Source organism: Notolepis coatsorum (assembly GCF_963971535.1).
Source record: "Notolepis coatsorum genome assembly, chromosome: 6".
NCBI lineage: Eukaryota > Metazoa > Chordata > Actinopteri > Aulopiformes > Paralepididae > Notolepis > Notolepis coatsorum.
In genome coordinates this window covers 41,184,617-41,211,088 of record NC_140170.1, presented here as the reverse complement: position 1 = coordinate 41,211,088, position 26,472 = coordinate 41,184,617, and the positions used below count along the sequence as shown (strand labels likewise).

The window sequence follows — 26,472 nt, the reverse complement described above, 5'->3', positions numbered from 1 at the left end:
TTTTTTCACAGAGATATCAACGTGTCCTGTATGTATGTGTGTGTGTGTGCGATCAGGAAATAAGATAATGGATTTTTCAGCCCGCTTCTCTAGCGTGCTTAAGTACACATATACTATCAATAATCTAGCGTTTATTTGAAAACGATTCATAAATAGGCCGAAAAATGACAACGTGTTTTTGTTTTGTGTATTCCAGTAAAGGGCGATTATCACAGAATCAACATTTTTGACCGTTGGCACGCAACAGGGTTCCTAGGCACAGCACTGCTGGCACGGAAAGTGTTAAAGGTTTGTTTGCATCGATTATGTTTGTAGAACAATTATGACATACAAAGAGCATAAACAGTGTTTTTATTTTCCATTACAATAATAATTCTTCCAGAATGCTTCTCAATATACCCCACATTTATCATGGTTTAAAAAAAGAATCCTGGATTGGGGCTTTAAACAAGCAAAAACACAAAGTGGTGTGCTAACAGAATCTTTATTTTAGGGACGTTCTCTTAATCAACTAATCTATGAATGGGTCGTTTTGGTCTAAACCAACATTTTGTTAAGTAAAATGTGATGTTTTTTTTCCAGCTGAATTGGACATTTCCTGGCTAATTTCCTGAAAGACAATGAGCACAGCTGTGGTGAGCTCTAGATTTGAAGATGTCTTTCTGCATGACTGCATGTTGGAAACGTCTCTATGACTATTAGTCGACTAACAACTTCTTTTGGCCTACTTTATTTCAATTAATTTATTCAGATTATTTGTGATTATTATGTGTGTGTGATTATGAACTGTCAGGCCCATGGTGTGTGTGTGTGTATCCTTACCTTGGTGGTATCCTCCAGGTCCTTGTTATTGAGCAAGGCATGGTTGGTACGGAACACGATCCAGTCAAACAGCGCGCTGTACAGAGACTTGGCCATGGAGTCCCTCACTGCACCCGCCTACACACACACACACACACACACACACACACACACACACACACACACACACACACACACACGTCAGTTTCTGGTCCAATCAAAAAAGCCTATACATTATTATCATTATTCTCTAATCTGGAAGAGGGGCTGATCCCTTCAAAGCCCCTATCCACACACACACACACACACACACACACACACACACACACACACACACACACACACACAAGCAGTGTACAGACAGACAGAAAAAGGTGTACCTTTATTACAACACAAACACACACACAGACAGAGAGAACCAACCAAACCAAAGAGCATGCATGTGCCACTCACCCACACCAATGTACAAAGAAATACATATACATACATTAATACATGATTAGTACATTGATATGCACAGAAATAAAAGGTAAAATGTACCATAAATAACACACACACATACACACACACAATCTGTTGCATCACTGGAAATGTCCTCTCCTGTTTGAACATTGTCACAGTGTAGAATAATGGGAGCTGACGTGAGTTCAAACCTTGCATAACCAAGATTAGATGATACTATACCACAATGACAAGTCACCTCTGACACGACACAACACAGATTAGCTCACTGGATTGAAAAACAGTAAGTTAGGAAGTGTGTGCGTGCATGTGTGTGTGTGTGTGTGTGTGTGTGTGCATAATATACAATTATGTGGACATATCTGCAAGTTTTGTGATGATTGGCCCAAAGGTTATTGGTCTATTGTGCTGAGCCTTTTGAAGTTCATTGGTCAATATCTTCAAAACACAATTACATAAACACGCCTTAAATAATCATTGATAAACTTGTTCCAGTAATGATCCATAGAAAGTTTGGTAATCAGAGCTATGGCTTAGGAGGAGATGTAAAACGATATTTTTTTTGTCAATGTTTCGATCACAAAGGCCTTTCATTTTTTCAAGATTAACTAAACAGTCGCTGGTGTTGCAGATCTTGTGTTTTGACCAAACTAACAATGTGATCCTGTCAACCTGTCTTCTAACTCCACTGTTTTATGTGCGGTTGTGGCCACATGTTGGGCGTTTTCATATTATCACAGTTTTGAATGTTTAATAAGAACATGTTTACTAATATTTTATAGTTTAATATATTACAGTAATATTTCTTTGTTTAAAGAAGGTTGTTTTCAGGCTGTTTTTCCTCATTGCGGGGGGGGGGGGGGGGGGGGGTCAAATTACCATGCAAATCAAGGCGGGTGCTTTGTTGGCACCGGCATGTCATCTGAGTTTCGAGCGACGCCCATAAATAACGCACATGGCCTTTGTTATTGTTATTCTCATGATGGACACCCAGACGCTCGGCGCAGCGAGAAACTTTCGGATTTCAACAGCAATTGATCGATCGGATTTAATGATGGAGTACATATTGGACTTTGTTAGTCATCTTTAAGTTGTGAGTCCTTTATTTCATTGTATGAAGTATAATGACAATAATATCTATTCTATTCTATACAGTATGACAGCTATTTTCACAAGTCATTTAGCACTTACTAAATGTGCTAAATGACTTGTGAAAATAGCTGTTATACTGTATGCTATTCAAGTGAAGGGAGTGGCTGGGCGGGTTGTAGGGGGCTATTGTTCATGCCCAGTACAGCCCGGCAGAGGTGTTCAATTCTAGAACACCGAGAGCTGTTTTTGATCCATCCAGCCCCAACACTGCCAAGCAGGGCCTTTATAACACCTCAACAAGCCATCGTGAGACTATGCTCTCCACTTGATGAAAGGCCTGGTAAGCCAACATACTGTATGTGTGTTCAAATGGAGTCTACAGGACAACATACTATCTACTTTGGCAGCTAACAGTGTAGGGCGAATAGGACAGCTGAATAGCCAAACAAGCTACTAGATGATCTGTAAAACCACAGACAGGGAGGGACAGGTTGTGCAATGGTGTTAATTCGATCAGAGAAAGCTTATTGTGGAATGCGTCAATGACCAAAAGGGAACACAGCGGGAGAACGGGTTAAAAAACTAAAGAAACTCCCCAAAAAAAAGGACTGTTAGCAGGTATAAGATTATCTCCTTGAAATAAAGCATTCCATCATTGCTACATACTGTACTGTATTATAAAAAAGACAGCTTCTTCTTTGCACCTTTCACACAGAGCTGGCATTATTACCGGCTTCATGACTGCGTCGGAAGGTTGCATTTTGGTGGTCAACAAAAGGCTGGTCTGACCCTTTGACACAGAACATGAAGCCGACAATAAACCAGCTTTTTTCTCCTGTGTGAAAGGGCTTAGTGAACGAAAACCAATGCCATGCCAAATTCAAAAGTGCTGAATTTTATCATGGAGATGTTGTCTAACTGCAGTTTTGTCCTACACACCAGCGATGGCCAGCGCAGCAGGCTCAGAAGACTGAGGAACAATGTCCCACAGGGGTCAGTCCTTTCTCCGATGCTGTTTAATATTTACATCTATGATCTCCCAGTCACAGCATCCAGATAGTACGGCTATGCGGACGATCTTGCCATCATGCTGAGAAGACCCACATGGAAGGCACTGGAGGACGGTCTTAACCAAGACATGGACATCCTAGTAGCCTATCTACAAAAGTGGCGCCTACAGCTCAGCACCAGCAAGACCGTTTCAGCAGCATACCATCTCTGCAACAGAGATGCCAAGAGGGAACTGGAGGTATATGCTGACCACAAGCGTCTGGAGTCCCAGCAAGCCCCTAAATACCTTGGCGTGCGTCTGGATCGGACACTGTCCTTCAAACAACACCTCGAAGATGTCAGGGCAAAGACAACATCAAGGGTTGCGCTGATCCGACGCCTCGCAGGTACAACCTGGGGAGCCACTGCCAAGACCCTTCGGATATCCACCCAAGCCCTGGTCTTCTCGGCAGCAGAGTACTGTGCCCCAGTCTGGAGCAGAAGCCCGCACGTTAAAAAAGTTGATGCGGCTACTAACAACGCCCTCCGGATCATCACTGGATGCCTGAAGGCTACACCCGTCTTCCTGCTGCCAGTCCTTGCAGGAATCGCACCAGCTGGCCTACTACGAGAGGCTGCCACTCTCGCCCTAGCAAGGAAGGCAGTGAAGCATGACTGGCACATCCTACACAACACCACAACAACAACAGCACCTATGAGCAGACTCAAGTCCCGCCACCCCTACAACAAGGTGGCACAAGAGATGCTCCGTTCCACCACTGAGGACCTATCCAGAAATGGATGGCTGGCGGCAGCCTGGAAGAGAGAGTGGGAGAGTGCTGGGCCAACCCGTATCCACCACCACATCTGGGATCCAGGAGATGGCGCCACAGGAGACGATCTTCCACGCCGGCAATGGGTTCTGCTGAACCGTTTAAGATCTGGGGTTGGTCGCTTTAAAGCATCATTAAAGAAGTGGGGCCTGGCAGACAGCGCTGCATGTGAGTGTGGAGACCCTGAGCAGACTGTTGACCACATCCTGACCATCTGCCCCCTATACAAACCACCCTCGGAAGCCAGCCTCTTTGATGTGGGACCAGAGTTAAGGGCATGGCTACAAGATACGGAGTTGGACCTCTGACGTTACACGAAAGAAGATTTGGGTATAAAAAAACTCTTCGAGTTGATGACATCACAAATGTAAGTCTTACTTCTCTGGTTTCTGGCTTTAGTTTGGCGAGAGAGTAGCTCATGTTCAAAAATGTTGATCGAACGTTCTGTGGTCATGTAAATAACATATTGGAATTCTTCATTTGGGTGGTGTTTAAATCACCATATTCCATTGTCATCACATTCAAACACTTAAGGTAGCATCTGTAATGCCATCAAACAGCGACCTCTAGGCAAAAGAGCCTTGCTTGGTACCGCTCTTTGTTTACAATTTTTGTTTTAGTCTGATGTTTGGGTCAGAGTTGAGTGGGGTAGGTGAGGGGTTGCTACTGCTGCCCACACCTCTCTGCTGCCCACACCTCAGACTCTGCCGCCCACACCTCAGACTCTGCCAAGAGAGGTCTGGAGAAATCCACAGTGTAATAAGATATTAAACTCCAACCCACACATCAGTCAAAAACAAAAGATTGAAGGGGCTATTGAAAACATTTAACACCATGACAAGTGAGGTCACACATGTAGCAAAAAGTGATGAAGAAAATCAAAAAGCCTCCTCTTCTCGCTTGCATTATTGATAGGTGTATTTTTAGTGGCTGGGCCTTGCGTTGCTCTTGCTCCTGAGGCTTATTATGCAAGTCTGTTATGAATAATGCAAATCTTCCAAAAGGATCACGGTTGAAACCGTCGGGGAGGAAACTCCAGGGATCTGCAGATGTGACGAGGACGTTCGTTGAACCATCTATTGTCTCCAAGTTCACAACATTATATCCAGATAAGGGGCGGGCCACCCAAGAGGCTAATTACAGGGACTTTATCGGAGAGTTTTGTAAACTGTTATGGCCAACAGCTTTTAAAGCAGACCTTGGCTGGGGTCTCTCCCTCTCTTTCTCTAACCACATGGCTGTAAAACACACCATGTGTCACACTAGCCTCCTCTCTGTGCGGTGTGTGTAGTACTCTGTATCTGTGAGCCGTGTTACAGATCTGTCTCTGTGTTTGTGTTCGGTTTACACATGCAGGGCAACACATTCATGTCTACAACCTATTCTCACACATTGTGATACTATTGAAAGTGCTTTCATATAGAACAGCACCATTTTAGATTCATGTTAAAGAGATGAGTGAATGGCTAACTACCCTGCCCCCCCCCCCCCTCCCTCCCTCCACCACCACCACCACCAACGTCTCACTTTGAAACAGGAAGTGGTAGATTCAGATCATCAGGAGGCCCATCAAGAAACGCATGCACGCACATGCACTCGTGCACAGACACGTGTATTAAGCTAAATTAAGCTTACAAATGTTAGTTAGTCCAACACACTGTGGAGAGCTTAGAACCATAGACTAGACTACACCACGTGGGCTATATCCCGTCTCACCACAAGATCCTTAGAAGAGGAAAAAAGTCTACAGGTTGATGACGTTTCCTAACAGCACCTGCCTGCTCCTTGCGTTTCACACGCTTCCCTTGCATGAAAACAGACATTTTACAGGACGGCAGAAAGTCATGCATTCCACCCAGGGGCCCCTCCTCACAAGCGCTATAGGGTACGGCGTCCCTCTAATATGGGACCTGATATGAGTCGCCGGGGACCTGGGCGACGGAAGAGGCAGCGTGCTGCAGCTAATCCCTGACTTCCACGCCTGCTGGCTCATGTTATGGTCGGGACCTTCCACGCCTGCTGGCTCATGTTATGGTCGGGACCTTCCACACCTGCTGGCTCATGTTATGGTCGGGACCTTCCACGCCTGCTGGCTCATGTTATGGTCAGGACCTTCCACGCCTGCTGGCTCATGTTATGGTCGGGACCTTCCACGCCTGCTGGCTCATGTTATGGTCGGGACCTTCCACGCCTGCTGGCTCATGTTATGGTCGGGACCTTCCACGCCTGCTGGCTCATGTTATGGTCGGGACCTTCCACGCCTGCTGGCTCATGTTATGGTCGGGACCTTCCACGCCTGCTGGCTCATGTTATGGTCGGGACCTTCCATGCCTGCTGGCTCATGTTATGGTCGGGACCTTCCACGCCTGCTGGCTCATGTTATGGTCGGGACCTTCCACGCCTGCTGGCTCATGTTATGGTCGGGACCTTCCACGCCTGCTGGCTCATGTTATGGTCGGGACCTTCCACGCCTGCTGGCTCATGTTATGGTCGGGACCTTCCACGCCTGCTGGCTCATGTTATGGTCGGGACCTTCCACGCCTGCTGGCTCATGTTATGGTCGGGACCGACGCACTCTAACGCGACAGCACATGAAGAATTGATGTGGTAGGACTCAGCCTCGTTCAATTGACATTCACTTTCTCGCTCTTTTTTCTCTCCATCCATACACTCCCCTCTTTCACTCGCCCCCCTCCGACAGTGCGTGTCATGGTTGTGACACACAGGGACCTCCATGTGGTGGTGGTGGTTAACCGTCTATCCGTCTGTTGCTGTCAAACGGGGACTTTCACATCACTGGGTAGTGGTGGGGTCACGGGTGTATCTTCTATAGCAGAACAGAGCCACCGGACAGGGTTAGGGGAGGTTGGTGTATCTTCTATAGCAGAACAGGGCCACAGGAGAGGGTTAGGGGAGGTTGGTGTATCTTCTATAGCAGAACAGAGCCACAGGACAGGGTTAGGGGAGGTTGGTGTATCTTCTATAGCAGAACAGAGCCACAGGAGAGGGTTAGGGGAGGTTGGTGTATCTTCTATAGCAGAACAGAGCCACAGGACAGGGTTAGGGGAGGTTGGTGTATCTTCTATAGCAGAACAGAGCCACAGGACAGGGTTAGGGGAGGTTGGTGTATCTTCTATAGCAGAACAGAGCCACAGGACAGGGTTAGGGGAGGTTGGTGTATCTTCTATAGCAGAACAGAGCCACAGGACAGGGTTAGGGGAGGTTGGTGTATCTTCTGTAGCAGAACAGAGCCACCGGACAGGGTTAGGGGAGGTTGGTGTATCTTCTGTAGCAGAACAGAGCCACCGGACAGGGTTAGGGGAGGTTGGTGTATCTTCTGTAGCAGAACAGAGCCACCGGACAGGGTTAGGGGAGGTTGGTGTATCTTCTATAGCAGAACAGAGCCACAGGACAGGGTTAGGGGAGGTTGGTGTATCTTCTATAGCAGAACAGAGCCACAGGACAGGGTTAGGGGAGGTTGGTGTATCTTCTATAGCAGAACAGAGCCACAGGACAGGGTTAGGGGAGGTTGGTGTATCTTCTATAGCAGAACAGAGCCACCGGACAGGGTTAGGGGAGGTTGGTGTATCTTCTATAGCAGAACAGAGCCACCGGACAGGGTTAGGGGAGGTTGGTGTATCTTCTATAGCAGAACAGAGCCACCGGACAGGGTTAGGGGAGGTTGGTGTATCTTCTATAGCAGAACAGAGCCACCGGACAGGGTTAGGGGAGGTTGGTGTATCTTCTATAGCAGAACAGAGCCACCGGACAGGGTTAGGGGAGGTGGGTGTATCTTCTATAGCAGAACAGGGCCACAGGACAGGGTTAGGGGAGGTTGGTGTATCTTCTGTAGCAGAACAGAGCCACCGGACAGGGTTAGGGGAGGTTGGTGTATCTTCTATAGCAGAACAGGGCCACAGGACAGGGTTAGGGGAGGTTGGTGTATCTTCTATAGCAGAACAGAGCCACAGGACAGGGTTAGGGGAGGTTGGTGTATCTTCTATAGCAGAACAGAGCCACAGGACAGGGTTAGGGGAGGTTGGTGTATCTTCTATAGCAGAACAGAGCCACAGGACAGGGTTAGGGGAGGTTGGTGTATCTTCTATAGCAGAACAGAGCCACCGGACAGGGTTAGGGGAGGTTGGTGTATCTTCTGTAGCAGAACAGAGCCACCGGACAGGGTTAGGGGAGGTTGGTGTATCTTCTGTAGCAGAACAGAGCCACCGGACAGGGTTAGGGGAGGTTGGTGTATCTTCTGTAGCAGAACAGAGCCACCGGACAGGGTTAGGGGAGGTTGGTGTATCTTCTGTAGCAGAACAGAGCCACAGGACAGGGTTAGGGGAGGTTGGTGTATCTTCTATAGCAGAACAGAGCCACAGGACAGGGTTTATCGCAGCCTCAGCCTTCCTACAGGATTAGGTTTCAGAGCACATTGTCTGAGTCTCTATTATATGCCTGCCTTCTGTCTTTGGAGGAGAATGGGGGAAGGCGGGAGGGAGAGAGAAAGACTGATTATGAGTGAGTGAGCGAGTGTGTGTGCGAGTGTGAGAGAGAGACACAAACCGAGAGAGAGAGAGAGTGTGTGTGTGCGAGTGTGAGAGAGAGACACAAACCGAGAGAGAGAGAGTGTGTGTGTGCGAGTGTGAGAGAGAGACACAAACCGAGAGAGAGAGAGAGTGTGTGTGTGCGAGTGTGAGAGAGAGACACAAACCGAGAGAGAGAGTGTGTGTGCGAGTGTGAGAGAGAGACACAAACCGAGAGAGAGAGAGAGTGTGTGTGCGAGAGAGAGAGACACAAACCGAGAGAGTGTGTGTGCGAGTGAGTGAGTGAGTGAGTGAGTGAGTGAGTGAGTGAGTGAGTGAGTGAGTGAGTGAGTGAGTGAGTGAGTGAGTGAGTGAGTGAGTGTGTGTGTGTGTGTGTGTGTGTGTGCGAGCGAGCGAGTGAGTGAGTGAGTGAGTGAGTGAGTGAGTGAGTGAGTGAGTGAGTGAGTGAGCGAGCGAGCGAGTGAGGTGAGTGAGTGTGTGTGTGTGTGTGTGTGTGTTGTGGCAGGGTTGGAGCAGAGTGGAGCCAGTAGGATTTCCTTCCAAAAGACAAAAGGCCCAAGCAGCCATAGGGAGAAGGGGGAAGGAGAGAGGAGAGAGCGAGATGCGAGATGCAAGATAGAGGATAGAGGAGAGAGAGAGAGAGAGAGAGAGAGAGAGAGAGAGATACTGTAGAGGAGAGAGGAGAGAGCGCGAGATAGAGGAGAGAGAGGAGAGAGCGAGATAGAGGAGAGGAGAGAGCGAGATAAAGGGAGAGAGATAGAGCTGCATTGGATTACAGCGCTCCAGAGGACCATCAAAGGCAGCAGTGGAGGCAAAGAGATAAACAGAAGCCAATTCTCCAAAGCCAGCGCACTGCCAACACTGCTGTATCTAGGTCAACTGAAGCGTCTCCCATGTTAAATTTCATAAACACTTTTTTATTTAAATTTTTCATTTAAAGTACAGTAGCCTACAGGGCCTGTATACGTGACTTGATGCAGAAAGGGTTAACTCTTACAGTAGTGTGTCTTGGCAGGAAACAGGAAGTCGCAGAGGAAGGGACCCCCACCAAAAGCCCTTTAGAATTAATGGGGTGGCTGTAGCAATACAACAAACAATCCTGACACGCCCCCCCCCCCCCCCCCCCCCCCCTCCAGAATCAACTCCCCTCTCGGTTGCTTATGCAAAGCTTGTGCTTTACCTTCTTCCTCCTACAGGCCTACTGGGAGGCGCTCAAACCACCCACCCCGTCTCTCACCCCCACCTGACCACAAACACCTGGGATACTTCCCCCAAATCCTTGTCAAAGTCTTACCTCTATCTGAGTGTATCTACCAGTAAGCTAGCGACCACTGCTGTCCCTGTCGTTCACTGTCAACACAACTATTCCTCCCAGGCTCCTCATTCACCTCCATTCATTCTGAGGACCTAGTCTAAATACCGGGCGCCAGTGGGAGAACATAAGAAAACGAGGGCTGTCAGTTTATCGCATTAATTAGATTAATTAATTATACAGCAAATTATCACGTTATGAAAATTAACTCAAAATTAATAATACACATTTACAGACTTTTTTTTAATATGGTCCATTTGCATGTTCTTGGTATCGGATTCTAGGGACATCTATGGATCTCAGGGAATGTATTCCCAGTGTCAGAAATACTGTGTCTGTTACTAGGCTTGAGTAAATTGTAATGAACCAAATGAGAATATCAATAAAAAATGTTTTATCTTTGACTGTGAATAACACCATGCTCAAATTGACCAGACCTGAAAAATCTAAGCAAAGGAATAAAGGGAAGATGATTAAACAGAAGGTTTTGTAGATACAGATCAAATCAAATCAAATCAAATTTATTTATAAGGCCCGACAACACACGTTAATGTCCCCATGGGCCGTCCAGGTCTTCTTTAGACAAGTCAAGAAGAAAACATAACAATAAGTCAAGAACAGAACAAGAACACCATAAGGTCCAAACATTTTTAGATGAATGCAAATAAATGAAAGAATGCAGTACTGAATTCTGCCATCCGGACACATGCAATTTGAAATATGATTATAGAATATAGAATATCAGGCCTAAAATGGTTATGCGATTAAAATGCGAGTAATTAGATTAATTAATTACAAATCCTGTAATTAATTAGATGAATTTTTTTAATCGCCTGACAGCACTAAAGAAAACACGATTCATCCAAACAAGGAGAATTAATTGAAAAACATCCCCATTAACCCATGCTCTGCATCTCGTTCTGAGTGTATAAATATTGGGGTCAGGATGAAAGAACTGGGGGGGGGGGGGTCACAGGGGGGTTAAGTCGTCCGTCTGAGAGAGTCAAGTAGTAGGTTTAGCAGATCTGTGTGGTCTGGCACGAGGGGCGGGGCCATGCTTTGATGTTGTGTTTGTATCTGGTTGCTGTGGTAACCAAAACCTGGGTTCCCATGCTCACCTCGGCCAGCTTGTAGGGCACGATCAGCCTCTCTCCGACCGTCACAGTCTTCCTGGTGGTCAGCGCTTCGAACAGCATCTCCTCTTTCACCTGGCATAAAGGCACACAAGGTAGATGGTAAATGGACTGCATTTATACGACAGCTTTTATCCAAAATGCTTTAAGATTTCTTCCTCACATTTGACCCATTCACTCACACATTCACACACCGACAGCGGAGGCAACCACGCAAGGTGCCAACCTGCTCATCGGGAGCAGTTAGGGGTTAAGTGGACACTTTGACAGGCAGCCAGGAGGAGCCGAGAGGAACCTTCTGATTACCAGACGAGCGCTCTACCTCCTGTGAAGAGTGATATTTAGAACAATGTGAAGAGTGATATTTAGAACAATGTGAAGAGTGATATTTAGAACAATGTGAAGAGTGATATTTAGAACAATGTGAAGAGTGATATTTAGAACAATGTGAAGAGTGATATTTAGAACAATGTGAAGAGTGATATGTAGAACAATGTGAAGAGTGATATTTAGAACAATGTGAAGAGTGATATTTAGAACAATGTGAAGAGTGATATTTAGAACAATGTGAAGAGTGATATTTAGAACAATGTGAAGAGTGATATTTAGAACAATGTGAAGAGTGATATTTAGAACAATGTGAAGAGTGATATGTAGAACAATGTGAAGAGTGATATTTAGAACAATGTGAAGAGTGATATTTAGAACAATGTGAAGAGTGATATTTAGAACAATGTGAAGAGTGATATTTAGAACAATGTGAAGAGTGATATTTAGAATATTAATAATAATATAATATTTAATGAATAGATAGGACATTTGAGAATCTACTTTGCCGGGTGACCCGATGATGCTTGTTGCCGCGGATACCATCCTTGGTATAAAAAGCAATGACAAAAAAATCTGCATAAAATGATAATGCTTCCACTGTATTCATCTAACGTCTGTACTGGCAGTTTGTTTTGTGCGTTGGAAAATATGGTTAAACACAATAAACACGTCGATTGAAAAGTAAAAGTAGCTCCTAGTGATCCATTTCATTCTCTCTCCCAGTTCATACTTTTCAAGAAGTAATTGAACCTGTTCGATATTGAAGAGCTGAGGGGGGTAAAGCCTGAATGTCAGTGTTGATAGCCAGGTCGTCACTTGGTGGCTAAGCTGCAAAGCCAGTACTTAATTTAATAATTTTCACCTAATAATTTTCACATCCCACACTAACCTAAAATAGAGGTGGAAATATTTGTGTAGATATAGCAAATGTCTTTTTTACTTCTCTAGCGTGCATAAGTACACATATACTATCGATAATCTAGCGTTTATTTGAAAACGATTCATAAATGAGCCGAAAAATTACAACGTGTTTTGTGTATTCCACTAAAGAGCTATTATCGCAGAATTTCTCTGGAATTACTAGAACTCTCCAAAACTATACTCGTATTCAAAACGGTATAAAACGGAAATGTACCAATGAAAAAACAATCAGTTTCGTACATGTTGACTGCAAGCAAGTCATTGATAAGCGAGGGGTGTTTTAGACCCATAGCCATAATTTAAGATATAGTTTAAGCCTTCGCAAATTTCCCCGACCTCCCATTGACTTCCTTATTGGCACTCTAGCCCATATATGGTCAAAGGGGCGTGGCACTCAATGTGTTAAGGTCAGTGGCCTTCACTATGGTCATCTTGAATGAAGTTTTTTATTTTACGGTCTTATTTACAGACAAATCAAAAACACCTGTGTGGACTTGCAATTTTTTTTTTTTAATTAAACAAATGTACATAATAAGGCAAGCTCACACACAAAATCCAAAATCAACGACCGAAAAAAAGGAATAGGCTGAAGCACGTGCTTATCCTTTAAAAATTCTTAAAAACGAAATATATTTTAATATAAGAAAGAAAAACTTAAAATATGCTGCAAGATATAATTGTATTTTTTAAAAGAAAAAAATGTTATGTTTGATGTTTTACTCAAAACTGTACTCCTGAATAATTTTATCCTTTAAGGCTTTTTTAAATCTCCCCTGAGAAGTACACAACTTCAACCCGTCACTAAGGCTATTCCATAATTTAACTCCCAAAATTGAAATACATCTAGCTTTTACATGAGTTCTTACCTTTTTACATGTTTTAAGAATACACAACCCTCTTAAATTATACTTTCCTTCTCTTGGTTGAAAGAGACATTGAATACAAACTGGTAGGCTTTTACTCTTAGCACGAAAAATTATTTCCAAGGTTTTATGTACACCATATCTACACATTTTCATGTGCAGGACTTTATGAATAATGAATTTGTCGATTCAAGGTAACTAGCTTTGTTTATTATTCTAATAGCTCTTTTCTGTAGTTTAATCTTGAATGGCATGTACTTAGTTTGCACAAGATATACCTACTGTGTGTCATCTCGATAACAAGAAACGGGAGACATTTGTTCCGCTAAACCGATGATCATAATAACTCGAAATAAATAGCTGCTACTAACTAGCGTAGCGCTACCCAAGATTAGCAGGTCTTCTAACTAGCGTAGCGCTACCCAAGATTAGCAGGTCTTCTAACTAGCATAGCGCTAGCCAACATTAGCAGGTCTTCTAACTAGCGTAGCGCTACCCAAGATTAGCAGGTCTTCTAACTAGCGTAGCGCTAGCCAAGATTAGCAGGTCTTCTAACTAGCGTAGCGCTACCCAAGATTAGCAGGTCTTCTAACTAGCGTAGCGCTAGCCAAGATTAGCAGGTCTTCTAACTAGCGTAGCGCTACCCAAGATTAGCAGGTCTTCTAACTAGCGTAGCGCTAGCCAAGATTAGCAGGTCTTCTAACTAGCGTAGCGCTACCCAAGATTAGCAGGTCTTCTAACTAGCGTAGCGCTACCCAAGTTTAGCAGGTCTTATAACTAGCGTAGCGCTAGCCAAGTTTAGCAGGTCTTATAACTAGCGTAGCGCTAGCCAAGATTAGCAGGTCTTGGAGGACAGACCGTGCGCACACACTCAACTACTCAACTATGACTTGTTGTACAAAACGGACTTGTTGTACAAAACTTGTAAGTCGCTTTGGATAAAAGCGTCAGCTAAATGACAAAATGTAAAATGTACTGTATATACATTATATACACACATACTATTCCATGCACACACACCAGCCATGGCCCTGGACAGACCATTGGCAGACGGGAACATGCTGAGAGAGGCAGATGTCACTGCAAACATCTCAGACATCCACAGGGATTATGGGAGTGGGTTGAACAGCTGCTGGGAGCAGGATAGTCTGTGTGTGTGTTTTTGTGTGTGCATCCACAGAAGAATGCACATCCGAGTCTTTCTGCATGCATACAGTATGCTGTTAAGAGACTATGTGTAACAGCAAGGGTGTTGATCTCACAGTCAATGCCATTATGGCTCTATTTTTGTCAGCCGCCTCCTTTGTAATGGCCTGATGGAACGGCGGGCTGGGGGAGGGGGGCACGATCACACTTAAATTTCACACTCCCTGCTAATCCCTTAATCCCCTGATTTGTCGTGAGCCTCTATATTGCCTGTATGCTAGTCGCTTGGAATTAATTAGGGACGCACCAATGTCACTTTTTCACTGCCGATAGTACCGACTCCTAACTATGAATCGGATAAATTGCTTTTACTGAACAGTATAGACTTGGACCATCAGTTTGGGGTAATTGGACAAAAATTATCTATAATCAACTTTTCTCCATTACATTGCTTTGATTTATGGCATGTTACACACAGCTCTTGGCATTTAGTATTACGGAAATTCTCTGATACGATACCCAGGGTCATAGACAATGAATGAGAAACATGTTTTGTAGAAGGAAATCATTTTAATACCAACATTAGCTTTATTTGTTCTAATTTCTGAAACCAGTGTTCTCAGTGGGGCTGGGTGGTGTCTCTACATTTCGTAGCCGCATTTCTGCAGACCCCTCTCTGATTGGTTGAGGCCATTTCTGCAGACCCCTCTCTGATTGGCCGAGCGCGCGCATGCGCAAACTCCGTTAAGCTCCAGAGAGAGAGGCTGAAAACCCACAGTTGTTGCCCGACGGATGGGAGCCGAATCCCGGATCCGAGTTTTCTGATGAATAGCCCCAAAACATGGAGGTCGCGAACGCAATTTATACGCATGATAGTATTGATTACGCCATAACGAATCATTAAAAAAAATATACCGTTAACTGGAATATGTTGTGTGTGCCTTTACACATATGTTGGATAGGATTATGTAATTGGTTTGTCATTAAAAACCATTATTACATGGCGTTTTCACATTCGCCGAAATGCTTGCTTGTGATTGGTCAATAGCGCGCGTCAGAGGTCAGTTATCAGACAATAATGACCGCTGTGGGACAATAATGACCGCTGTGTGCAGCTGTTCGCAATCAAGCCCACAATAATGACCGCTGTGCGCAGCTGTTCGCAATCAAGCCCACTGACATCAGTGCAAACTGCCGGCTGCCGGGGAAGCTGCTGGGGGGCGGAGCGACGAGCACTCAGCGGAGCCAGAACCAGTGTTACTGTTGCGAGTCGATGTAAAATGAATTAGGTATATTGTTAGTAAGTTAGCCATGTAATAAGCGGGATAATGTATAGCTATACTCGATCATTGTCGCAAAATAATTGACCTTCACTGACGTTTAAAACACCTCGCCGAGGCGGCTCGGTATTTTAAACTCCGTGTCGGTCAATTATTTTGCGACAATGACCTCGTAGCTATACATTATCCCTTACATAATAATCGCTCCCGGCTTCGCTGACCAGAGCTCTCTCAGATTCAAAGTTTTAATTGCAGCCTGGAACATACATGTTTCGGAACCAATGTGTAACTACAATTACTATTGTATTATGCACATCGTTGCGGGCAAGACCACCCGCATTTCATTGTAAACTTGTATGCAAATAAACAACTTGTGACAAATAAAACTCTTGACTTGACTTGACCACCAGCCTCTCTCTCTTAAGGCATTAAGAATATTTATTACATGGCGTTTTCACATTCGCCGAAATGCTTGCTTGTGATTGGTCAATAGTGCGCGTCAGAGGTCAGTTATCAGACAATAATGACCGCTGTGGGACAATAATGACCGCTGTTCGCAATCAAGCCCACAATAATGACCGCTGTGCGCAGCTGTTCGCAATCAAGCCCACTGACATCAGTGCAAACTGCCGGGGAAGCTGCTGGGGGGCGGAGCGACGAGCACTCAGCGGAGCCAGAACCAGTGTTACTGTTGCGAGTCGATGTAAAATGAATTAGGTATATTGTTAGTAAGTTAGCCATGTAATAAGCGGGATAATGTATAGCTATACTCGATCATTGTCGCAAAATAATTGACCTTCACTGACGTTTAAAACACCTCACCGAGGCGGCTCGGTATTTTAAACTCTGTGTCGGTCAATTATTTTGCGACAATGACCTCGTAGCTATACATTATCCCTTACACGACACTGGGTTAATTAATCTAAATGTTATATTGTAACTGTCTAGTTAGGCATTAACTGTGTTAATCTAAATGTTATATTGTAACTGTCTAGTTAGGCATTAACTGTGTTAATCTAAATGTTATATTGTAACTGTCTAGTTAGGCATTAACTGTGTTAATCTAAATGTTACATTGTAACTGTCTAAAGCATTAACTAATCAGAAACTAACTTTACCATGACGCTCAACCAATCAGAGAGGGGCTTCGCTCAACCAATCAAAGAGGGGTCTGCAGAAATGGAGTTCAACCAATCAGAGAGGGGTCTGCAGAAATGCGGCTACGAAATGTAGAGACGCGGCTGGGTGTCTTTAGTTTGAGGAGAGAGTTGTTCATGTTCACTAAGGGGTGACAGTGGCTCAGGAGGTAGAGCAGTGGTCTGGTAATCCAGAGGTTCCCGGTTCGATGTGGAAGTGTCCTTGAGCAAGACACTTAACCCCTAATTGCTCCCAATGAAGTGAGCAGGTTGGCACCTTGCATGGCTGCCTCCGCCGTCGGTGTGTGAATGGATAAAATGTGAGGAACAAATTGTAAAGCGCTTTGGATAAAAGCGTTATATAAATACCATTTACTTACTTACTATTTTAGCCTGGTATCAATACCGATACTCCGATACTTTAACCTGGGCCAAGCAAGGTAGATTGGTCCTGGATAGTATTTTGGATTTTGGATGTATTTTTCCGATTCCAGTCGATCTTCTTCCCATGTGTAATCTGATTGATGTAATCGATCTTTTAATATATGCCTTTTTCCATGGATGCATGAAGCTTTAACCCTGTTAGTCAGATTCAGATTCAGATTCCTTTATTGAGACATTTGTGTTAAAACACATTGGTAATTGTTGCAGCAATACAGTGTATGCATTCTTTCTTTTTTTTCACAGTAAACAAACACCAACACAGACAAGAAACGAAAACAGTGCAGTGGGGGATTAATCAATAAATAAAATACATATATATATATATATATAAAGTGAAGTGTGCAGAGATCCAGTACGGACTAGTGCAGTGCAGTCAATGTCATTGAGCCAGTGTCACTTGGGGGCAGAGGGGGGGGGGGGGGGGGGGGGGGGGGGGGGGGGGGCGGCCTGAGGCATTGATCAGCCTGGCGGCTGAGGGGAAGAAGCTCAGTCTGTGTCGAGCTTTCACAGCCTTTGGGATCCTCAGCCTTCTCCCAGAGGGGAGCAGGGTGAAGAGGCTGTGACCGGGGTGGGATGGGTCGGCCATGATCTTTCTTGCCCTCTTCAGCGCCCTGGAGTCGTGCAGGGACCTGAGGGAGGGCAGGGGACAGCCGATCACCCTCTCCGCGGAGCGAATCACCCGCTGCAGCTTGGCAAGATCTTTTGCCGCTGCAGCAGGGAACCAGGAGATGATGGAGTGGGTGAGGATGGACTCAATGATGGCCGTGTAGAATTGGGCCATCATGGTCCTCGGCAGTTTATATTTCTTCAACTGCCGGAGGAAGAACATCCTCCCCTGGGCCTTCTTGAGCAGGCCCGTGATGTTGAGCTCCCACTTCAAATCCCGGGAGATGGTCATGCCTAGGAATCGGCATGACTCCACGGAGGCCACCTGGGTGCCTCCCAGTATGATGGGATGGGGCAGGGCTGCTTACTTCCTGAAATCCACTACCATCTCCACTGTCTTTTGAGCATTGAGCTCCAGGTTGTTGCAGCTGCACCAGCTCTGCAGCCTCTCGATCTCCCTCCTGTAGGCCGACTCGTCCCCCCTGGAGATGAGACCCACCAGGGTGGTGTCGTCAGCGAATTTCAGGAGTTTGACCGAGGGGTGTAGAGAGGCACAGCTGTTGGTGTACAGGGAGAACAGTAGTGGGGATAGAACGCAGCCCTGCGGGGAACCGGTGCTGGTGGACCTGGAGCTGGAAATGCTCTTCCCCAGCCTCACCCGCTGAGACCTGTTGGACAGGAAGTCGGTAATCCACCTGTGAGTGGAGGCCGGCACCTGCAGCAGGGATAGCTGGTGCTCCAGAATGGGTGGAAGGATGGTGTTGAAGGCCGAGCTGAAGTCCACATACAAGATCCTGACATAGTTGCCCGCGTAGTCCAGATGTTCCAGCGTGTAGTGCAGAGCCATGTTCACAGCATCCTCTGTGGATCTGTTGGCTCTGTACGCGAACTGCAGCGGGTCCAGCACAGGATCAGTAATGAGCTTCAGTCTTGTGTGGCCGTGCAACAACATCTGTCCGACCACACAGTTGAATCAAAACAAGACCCAGCAGCAGCTGCTCCACTGAAGGCAGTGCCGTCCAGCCTGAAGGCAGATGTCTGCTTGTATTTCAGATTTAAAAAACTATGAACCAACTGGAGAAAGTATTTGCTTTGAAGTTTCCATCCACTTTTCCGTGTGCCCAAAAAACAACTAAGTCTGTCTCAACTTTCGTGAGACCTGAAAATTATGGGCCTCGTTAATATACTAGAACGATGCTACCTTTTACCGAGACGCATTAAACATGTGGCCCAAACCTGTATGCAGATGTGAAACATAGCGTTGCAGAGTCGCCCTGACTTGTGACAGCTGGACATCCAGAGCAACGGATTCCTACCTGACAATGGACCTGTCTCAAACCCTGCCCTCTTTTCTTGATCCTCCAATCACAACTGTCGCTTACCTCGGACAAACCAAGTTTGTCCGAGGTAAGCGACAGTTGTGATTGGAGGATCAAGAAAAGGGGCAGGGTTTGAGACAGGTCCATTACTTCTCACTATATCGGCAATGACTGGAGACTCATGGCTGGTGTTTTACAGAGTAGGGCCATTGAAAGCAGCCACACGGCGAGTAATCTAGCTGAACTGTTGTCTGAGGCGATACAAGAGTGGGAGTTTACAAACAAAGTCCTACGAGACAATGCTGCGAATATGGTCCGTGCTGGAATGATGGCGCTGTTCCAACCCTATCTGGTATTGTGCCTCTGCACGCACAGCGGCTGGAGGAGATGAACAGTGTCCCTAGGGCTGGGCGATATAACGATAACGATAAATATCGCGATATATTTTAATAATCGATATCGAATATCGGATTTTTTTTTTTTTTTTTTTTTTTTTTTTACCTGCAACAGGGCAGATTTAAAACCAGAGACAGTGGACAGACTTGTCTTTCTTGCCTGCAACTTAAAGTAATGGCTTTGCTTGTCCAAATGACAATACTGACCAAATTCAGATTTCTTTTTCTCTTGTCCATTTATTTTGTTTGCTTTCTAATTTAAAATACATTTTGAAACCGTCTGTACACAGTAGGCTATGTGTGCTAGCAGAGCTAGACTCCAGTCACGAGTCACAGTGCACATGTGCGGTGGTTTGTCCACCAAAAAAGCGCCAAAAGATCGAAAATAAACTAGCAGAGCCAGAACTGTTCAACTCCTCTGGAGCCACAGCCAGCTTTTAAACCAGCTGCAGCCTGAGAACTGGAGTGTGAGGGGATGTAACACTAAAGATGGCGGCAATGACAAAGAATTGCTGCAAAATAAACATACATCTGTTGTTAAAAAAATAAAAATAAAAAAAAATGTTTTTTTTTTATACTTATAACAATTCGATAATTATCGATATCGAGAAATAAAATAAAATTATCATATTGTTATCGCGATATGATTTTTTTCCATATCGCCCAGCCCTAAGTGTCCCCCAGTGATTAACACTTTGAGTGCCGACGACGTGTTATGTCGGTATTTCATGCCCCCCGTTGAGTGCCGACGACGCAATTTGTCGTTTGATTTTTTTATTATTAGCCATCCGAATTCATATTTCATCAACCGAGCAGCCCCTGTAGGAGCTCCGATGGGAAAATACCGCCCCCTATCGTCTATCCCTGTGTAACTGCAGGCCATTCGATTAGACTGGTGGATGTGTGTGGGGGGGGGGGGCCTACTGGTTCCACTATGCTGGCGAGCCGTCTGATCAAGAGGGAAGTGATCGCGAGATGGAAATATATATGGAATATATATTTACAGCAGCTAATAATCAATCAATAAACGTGATCGATATTTGGAATGGTGATCAGGAATTGGAATAATCTTTTTGGAGAACATCTGATCTAAGGTAAGGAATCTATGTTACCAGTCTTGGGGTAATCTGAGCTGTTTTGACCTATATCTCAGCTTGTCCCGTATGTGTGTGTGTGTGTGTGTGTGTGTGTGTGTGTGTGTGTGTGTGTGTGTGTGTGTGTGTGTGTGTGTGTGTGTGTGTGTGTGTGATGTTGAGGAAATGAGGTAATCGATTTCTCAGCTCGCTTCTATAGCGTGCATAAGTACACATATACTATCGATAATCTAGCGTTTATTTGAAAACAATTCATAAATAGGCAGACAAATGACAACGTGTCTAGTGTATTCGAGAATATTCCAATAAATGCCGTTTATGAGGGAATCTTTCTATTTTCTGAAAATTTTCTAAATGCTATAAAAAGGATATGAACCGATTAAAAAACAATCCGTTTAGACTGCAAACAAGTCATTGATAAGCGACGGGCAGATTAGACACATAGCCATAATTTAAAACATAGATTATGCGTTTTTAACGCTAACATTGAAGTGGGTGGCGGCATTCAAGGGGGTAAAAAGGAAAACACGCCGGCATTGAAAGTGTTAACACTTTGACTGCCATGAAACGTGTTTTGACGTCATTCCCGGCCATGCTCAAGTTGCCGGGGGACGCTGTACAGCGTCCTTATATCAATATTTCAAAAATCTGCGATCGGATTCATATGTCCCCTCCGCTGGCCTGAGATCCACCAGCAGGACCCACTGAGCTCTCTGGCGGTTCAGGAGCGCCATCTGGTGGCCGATCGGCGCAATCGCTTTAACAGGATGTGCCATAGAGGTTGTGCTACGTCCGTAGTACTTCCGGGCGCTCGCTATAGGTCCCGCGACTCTGGCTCGTCACACTACACAGTGATCGATTGCCAATAACTCGATAAACAACATGATTTGGACGTATATACCATTATACAAGCTGGAGATGGACCGGGTAAATTTACATCCCATAATGATACGATTTCAACTCTACGATGATCGCCCAACGGCGCGCGGAGACTGGGGTGAGTTTCAGCGTGTAACGTTACCGTCTTCGATACTAACTGCTATTATCAACATTTGACCCACATTAGATGATTGGTATAACGCTGCCCACGGAATTATAAACGCCCCCTAGCCCATCCGGTCAACATCAGATGACGTGTAGTAACTTCTAGAAGTACGTCTAGTTGGAATTTTTTATATCGCGCCGATTGCCATAAAACTGTATTTCATCATCAATATAATGCATTTGGGGCTATAGATCACGTTCTGGAGAAAGCTGCAGAAAGAGATGAAAACATACTTATACATTAGACCATACTTTACTATGAATATGTGAATGAAAAAGTTTAACGTTGCTACACAATGAACAATACATATAGGACTTTGAATGGGCCCTAATAATGGCAATGTAGCAATAGAATTTAAAAAGTTATAGCCCTGCAAAGAAGGGGACTTTCTCCATAGACAAATAGAGCTGGCAATCTATGGTATATCATGAATTTAACCGTATCAACCAAAGTGTTAAGAACCTCAAGACTGCTGTACGCAACCATAGATATATAGAAAGACTAGATGGCGCAAGGCGGAGTCTCCCGCGTAGTTCACCGGCGGCCATCTTGCTACAGTTAACTACTGCTTTAGGGTGAGTGATCGCACAAACAAAAATACTCTAACTTTTGTTCTTGACGGATTTACAAACAGTTTGGTTTATTACAAACGTTATTAACGTGGCTATGATTCTTGCTTGGAAGAATTATTATAATTTGTTTTCATATGAAAGTCCATTATAAGTATGCAGTATGATAACTACATCTGACATTTTTAACAAACCAAACGGTTGAAAATTGAGCAAGCTATGGTTATTTCAATAGTACATATGCACTATAGACATTCATGTTATGAGTCGGCGTGCTACCCTGTAGCAAGATGGCCGCCATGTGGCAACGTCGGTCTCCGTTGGCCAGCAGCACGGGTGAGTAATCTAGTCTTTATATATATCTATGTACTCAACAATCAAATCTGGACCTTGTGAATCTAATTTAATGGGGATATCAGTGGCGACAGCTAGCCCTAGTCCTGGACCAATATCCCATACCAGTATTGGTATCAGTTCATCCCTAGTGACAAACTTAATGTGCTGCTCAGTATATCATGAAAGGGTCTTGAAGTATAACCCCATTTCTTGTGTGTTCCTGTATCCCAGTATGGTTGTGTGGTTTTAACTTAAGGTTAGTACTGTCCCTTATATTAATTGTGTATGTCATGCACAGCAATAGGTACTTAAACTCTGGTTTGGGGTCAGTGGCTCCAGCTTTAATAGTTTTTTTTTCTTCACACAGACTGACCGAGCGCTGACCCTGAGTCTGAGTTACTACCACATCTCCGTCCCTCACTGCCAACCCTGATCCAGATCAATCCCAGCTAACCAAAGAGTGTGTTTACCGTACCATAGGCATTAGGGCAGCCCACTAATCAGCAGACCCCCGGTGCCAACAGGGCCACCACTGCTGAAGTTCCCCCTGACCAACGGCACCCAACGCCTGTGTGTACAGTATATCAAAATCTGAATCAGAATGGTCTTTATTTGCCAAGTAGTTTTCACATACAAGGAATTTGTTTTGGATGTTATCGGTGCGACATTAGCGGACAGACATTAACAGACAGATAATACAATAAAGAGGTGGAGTAAAATAAAAGGAAATATGAGCCAGGTTAAGATTTAATTATGAAAAAAAAATATAGGCCAGGGCTGAACAACTGTAAATAAAGAGGTTGAATAGAATTATATGGGATATAAACTAAATTAAATATAGCACAATAGAATATAGTACAATTTTAAGTAACAATAAAATAGGAATAGGCCAGGGGCTGTACAACTGGCCAGATGTGGTCAATTATATACACTAATTAGGATGAGGTAACAATACAGTGGGTAAGTATATAGTCCAGTGTGGGGGGGGGGTCAGTGAGGGTCCCGAGCCTTGTTGATGAGGCTCACTGCAGAGGGGAAGAAACTGTTCTTGTGGCGTGAGGTTTTGGCCCTGATGGACCGCAGCCTCCTGCCAGGCTGTGACCGGGGTGGTAGGGGTCGGCCACAATCTTACCTGCACGCTTCAGAGTTCTGGAGGCGTACAGGTCCTGGAGAGATGTGTACCAACCTGCTCCAAGAACAGGTATTGAAAAGCAACTAACATTAGCTAAAATACTGTGATACAGCTCCTTGCAATATATCATCGTGGTTGTATCTGTCCTTGCAAAATCAAACCCTTACATTGACATCTATAATAATAGTTTTTCTCTGTGACAACTGATGCAACAGAAGGACCGAGACCAGCGTGTTGACCTGCAGACCCTATGCATGAATATTAATGAGAACACTCAAATCCACCCACTGTCTGGGAGATTGAGCACCTTGCCATCTCAGACCTAACCGCTCCGTCTAGCCCAGAGGATCCAGACAGTCCGTCAGCCTTCCATCCTGCCCTGCTAGCTCCACTTCTACTTCCTCTTCCTGTTCTGTCCCTACAGGAAGCAGGAGGTCCTGGCCAACATCGTTCCCATTCATGCATCAATCTGCACTCATGGCAATTCGTTTTCCCTGGGAAGTGACTCAAGTGACTGCAGTGTTGTTTGGTTGGTAGTAGTAGTAGTAGTAGTAGTAGTAGTAGCAGTAGCAGTAGTAGTAGTAGTAGTAGTAGTAGTAGTAGTAGTAGTAGTAGTAGTAGTAGTAGTCGTAATAGTAGTAGTAGTAATAAGTCTGTTTGAGTGGTGGTCCATAACTCATGCACTCCAAAGTTTGCAATAATGCTTTAAAAACTACCCTAATCTTATCTGAGGTACTGAGTGACTCAAAACTTTAGTGATTCAGATGTGCAAAGAAAATCCCGTCCATAAATTACCGGCATCTGCAGTCAAGCTGAACGTTTCCTTTCAGTAATCACACCTCTGAGTGACAACTGAACCAGTGCGCAAAAAAAAAAAAAAATGAAAAAAATGAATACCACAACCCTTCCTCTCAATAATGCCTTTAGAGTCCAGACACCGACAGCCCTGAGCATGTGGCCTCCATGTGCTTCACCTCAAGTCATCGCCACAATGAGTCAAACCTCTGGATGGTAAAAAAAAGGAACGTGTTTGGTGTTAATAGGCAACCCTGACTGGTTCCTTTTCTTCATAGTATTCCCATGGGACATTTGGCAAGGGTCTCAAGCACACTTTGGTCCATGTTTTTGCTAGTGAGTCAACAGTGCATCCGACTAATGTGCGCAGTTTTTAAACAGCGGGTGGGGAGTGACACAATCCCTCAAGTCCGAGATAAATCAAAGCAGCATGTGGCTTGTTGAGTTGTTCTAACATTACGTGTGTGTGTGTGGATGGGGAGTGTGAGAGTATGGTGTGTGTGGTCCCCCACATGAGGCTCTGAGCACTGACTATAAGAATGCATCTTCGGACAACACTGGGAGGCCCAACGACGCATCACAACATCATAAACTAGCAAATGTCACATGGCACGCTACAACTAATCAGATATTTTTTCCATCTCTCTCATTCGAATGCATGTCCTCATTGTACTACACCATATCCGCTTAAAAGGGGACTTCCACCGCAAAGCAACATTAAAAACTCATGTACCAGATTGAGGCATAACTGATTAATTCTCTCTATATGGCTGTGCCAAAGCGATCTCGGCTCAGAAACATTGGCAGCAGGAGGTGCTAATTTGGTAGAGCCAGATGTCATAATGACGTTAATTCTACCCTCAGTAAAAAAAAAATTATCTACTTTTTCTCCCCCTTTTTTCCGTATTTTTCTCCCATCCCAATTTAGTCGTTATGCCAATTCCCTTCCTGGTCGTTGCGCGCTTTTGCCCCCTACTGTCGGCGTGGGGAAGGAGAAGACTACCACATGTCTTCCTCCGATACATGTGGAGTCAGCCAGCCGCTTCTTTCTTTTCACCTGACAGCGAGGACTCTCACCGGGGGAGTGTAACGCGTGGGAGGATCACACTATCTCCTCCAGATCCCTTCCCTGTTGAGCAGGCGCCCCGACCGACCAGTAGGAGTCGCTGTTTACAACGACCAGGATACATACCCTACCGGCTTCCCACCCGCTAACACTGCCAATTGTGTTAGTAGGGACGACTGACCAAGCCGGAGGCACCGCTGACAGCTGGATTCGATCCCAGAGTCTCTGCGGTGGTGGCGAGCGCTTAGTCCGCTGCGCCACCCAGCCAGCCCCACCCTCAGTCAATTTTGAAGAACTACAATGGCCGGGTAATAAAAATGTCCTGACACCTCGATCGTTTCTCTCGATCAGCTCCCTCTCACCAGATAGCGGAGTAACCAGAAGTAAATGCTGAGCCCCTCCACTCCTTGTATGCGTTTGGTAGAAATGGAACTTTTGCCTGCCGTTGTCTCAACTTGTCTGACGCCTGCCCCTTTTCGCAGTGTAGTCCTTTGTAAAGCCAGAAGCTGGAGCATGTGCAGTGTTTAGGGCCCTCTCTCTGGCCTGACGATATGTATAAATCTGGCTGTGCTCATTTCACTCTGTAATAAAGTAACTTTTACTACAAATACAAGAGAGACCCAGAGTGGTCTTCCCCTTTAAGCATAATCTCTAAAAACAAGATTATGTATTTTTACATATTTGCCTAAATACTGGTCATGGAAACGTAAATTATTTTTGAATATATATATTTTTTAATTATTGACTTATTCCACCAGGCAGGTCAATTAAGAGAAAATTCATTGTTTTCACAGGCAGAACAGCAGACATACGCAGAACTGCACACAA

General features: G+C 44.9%; 1 protein-coding gene across 1 annotated transcript in view; it reads right to left on the bottom strand.

Moving 5' to 3' along the window:
• The window catches only part of LOC311230655 (unconventional myosin-IXAb-like), a 326,861-nt gene that overhangs the window by 94,122 nt on the left and 206,267 nt on the right, over positions 1 to 26,472 (bottom strand). Inside the window, exons 9-10 of the mRNA XM_084317004.1 lie at positions 11,153 to 11,242; positions 823 to 939 (exon numbers count right to left, since the gene is read on the bottom strand). Of these exons, the coding sequence (XP_084173130.1) occupies positions 823 to 939; positions 11,153 to 11,242 (207 nt within the window). The remainder of the gene's footprint in view (positions 1 to 822; positions 940 to 11,152; positions 11,243 to 26,472) is intronic.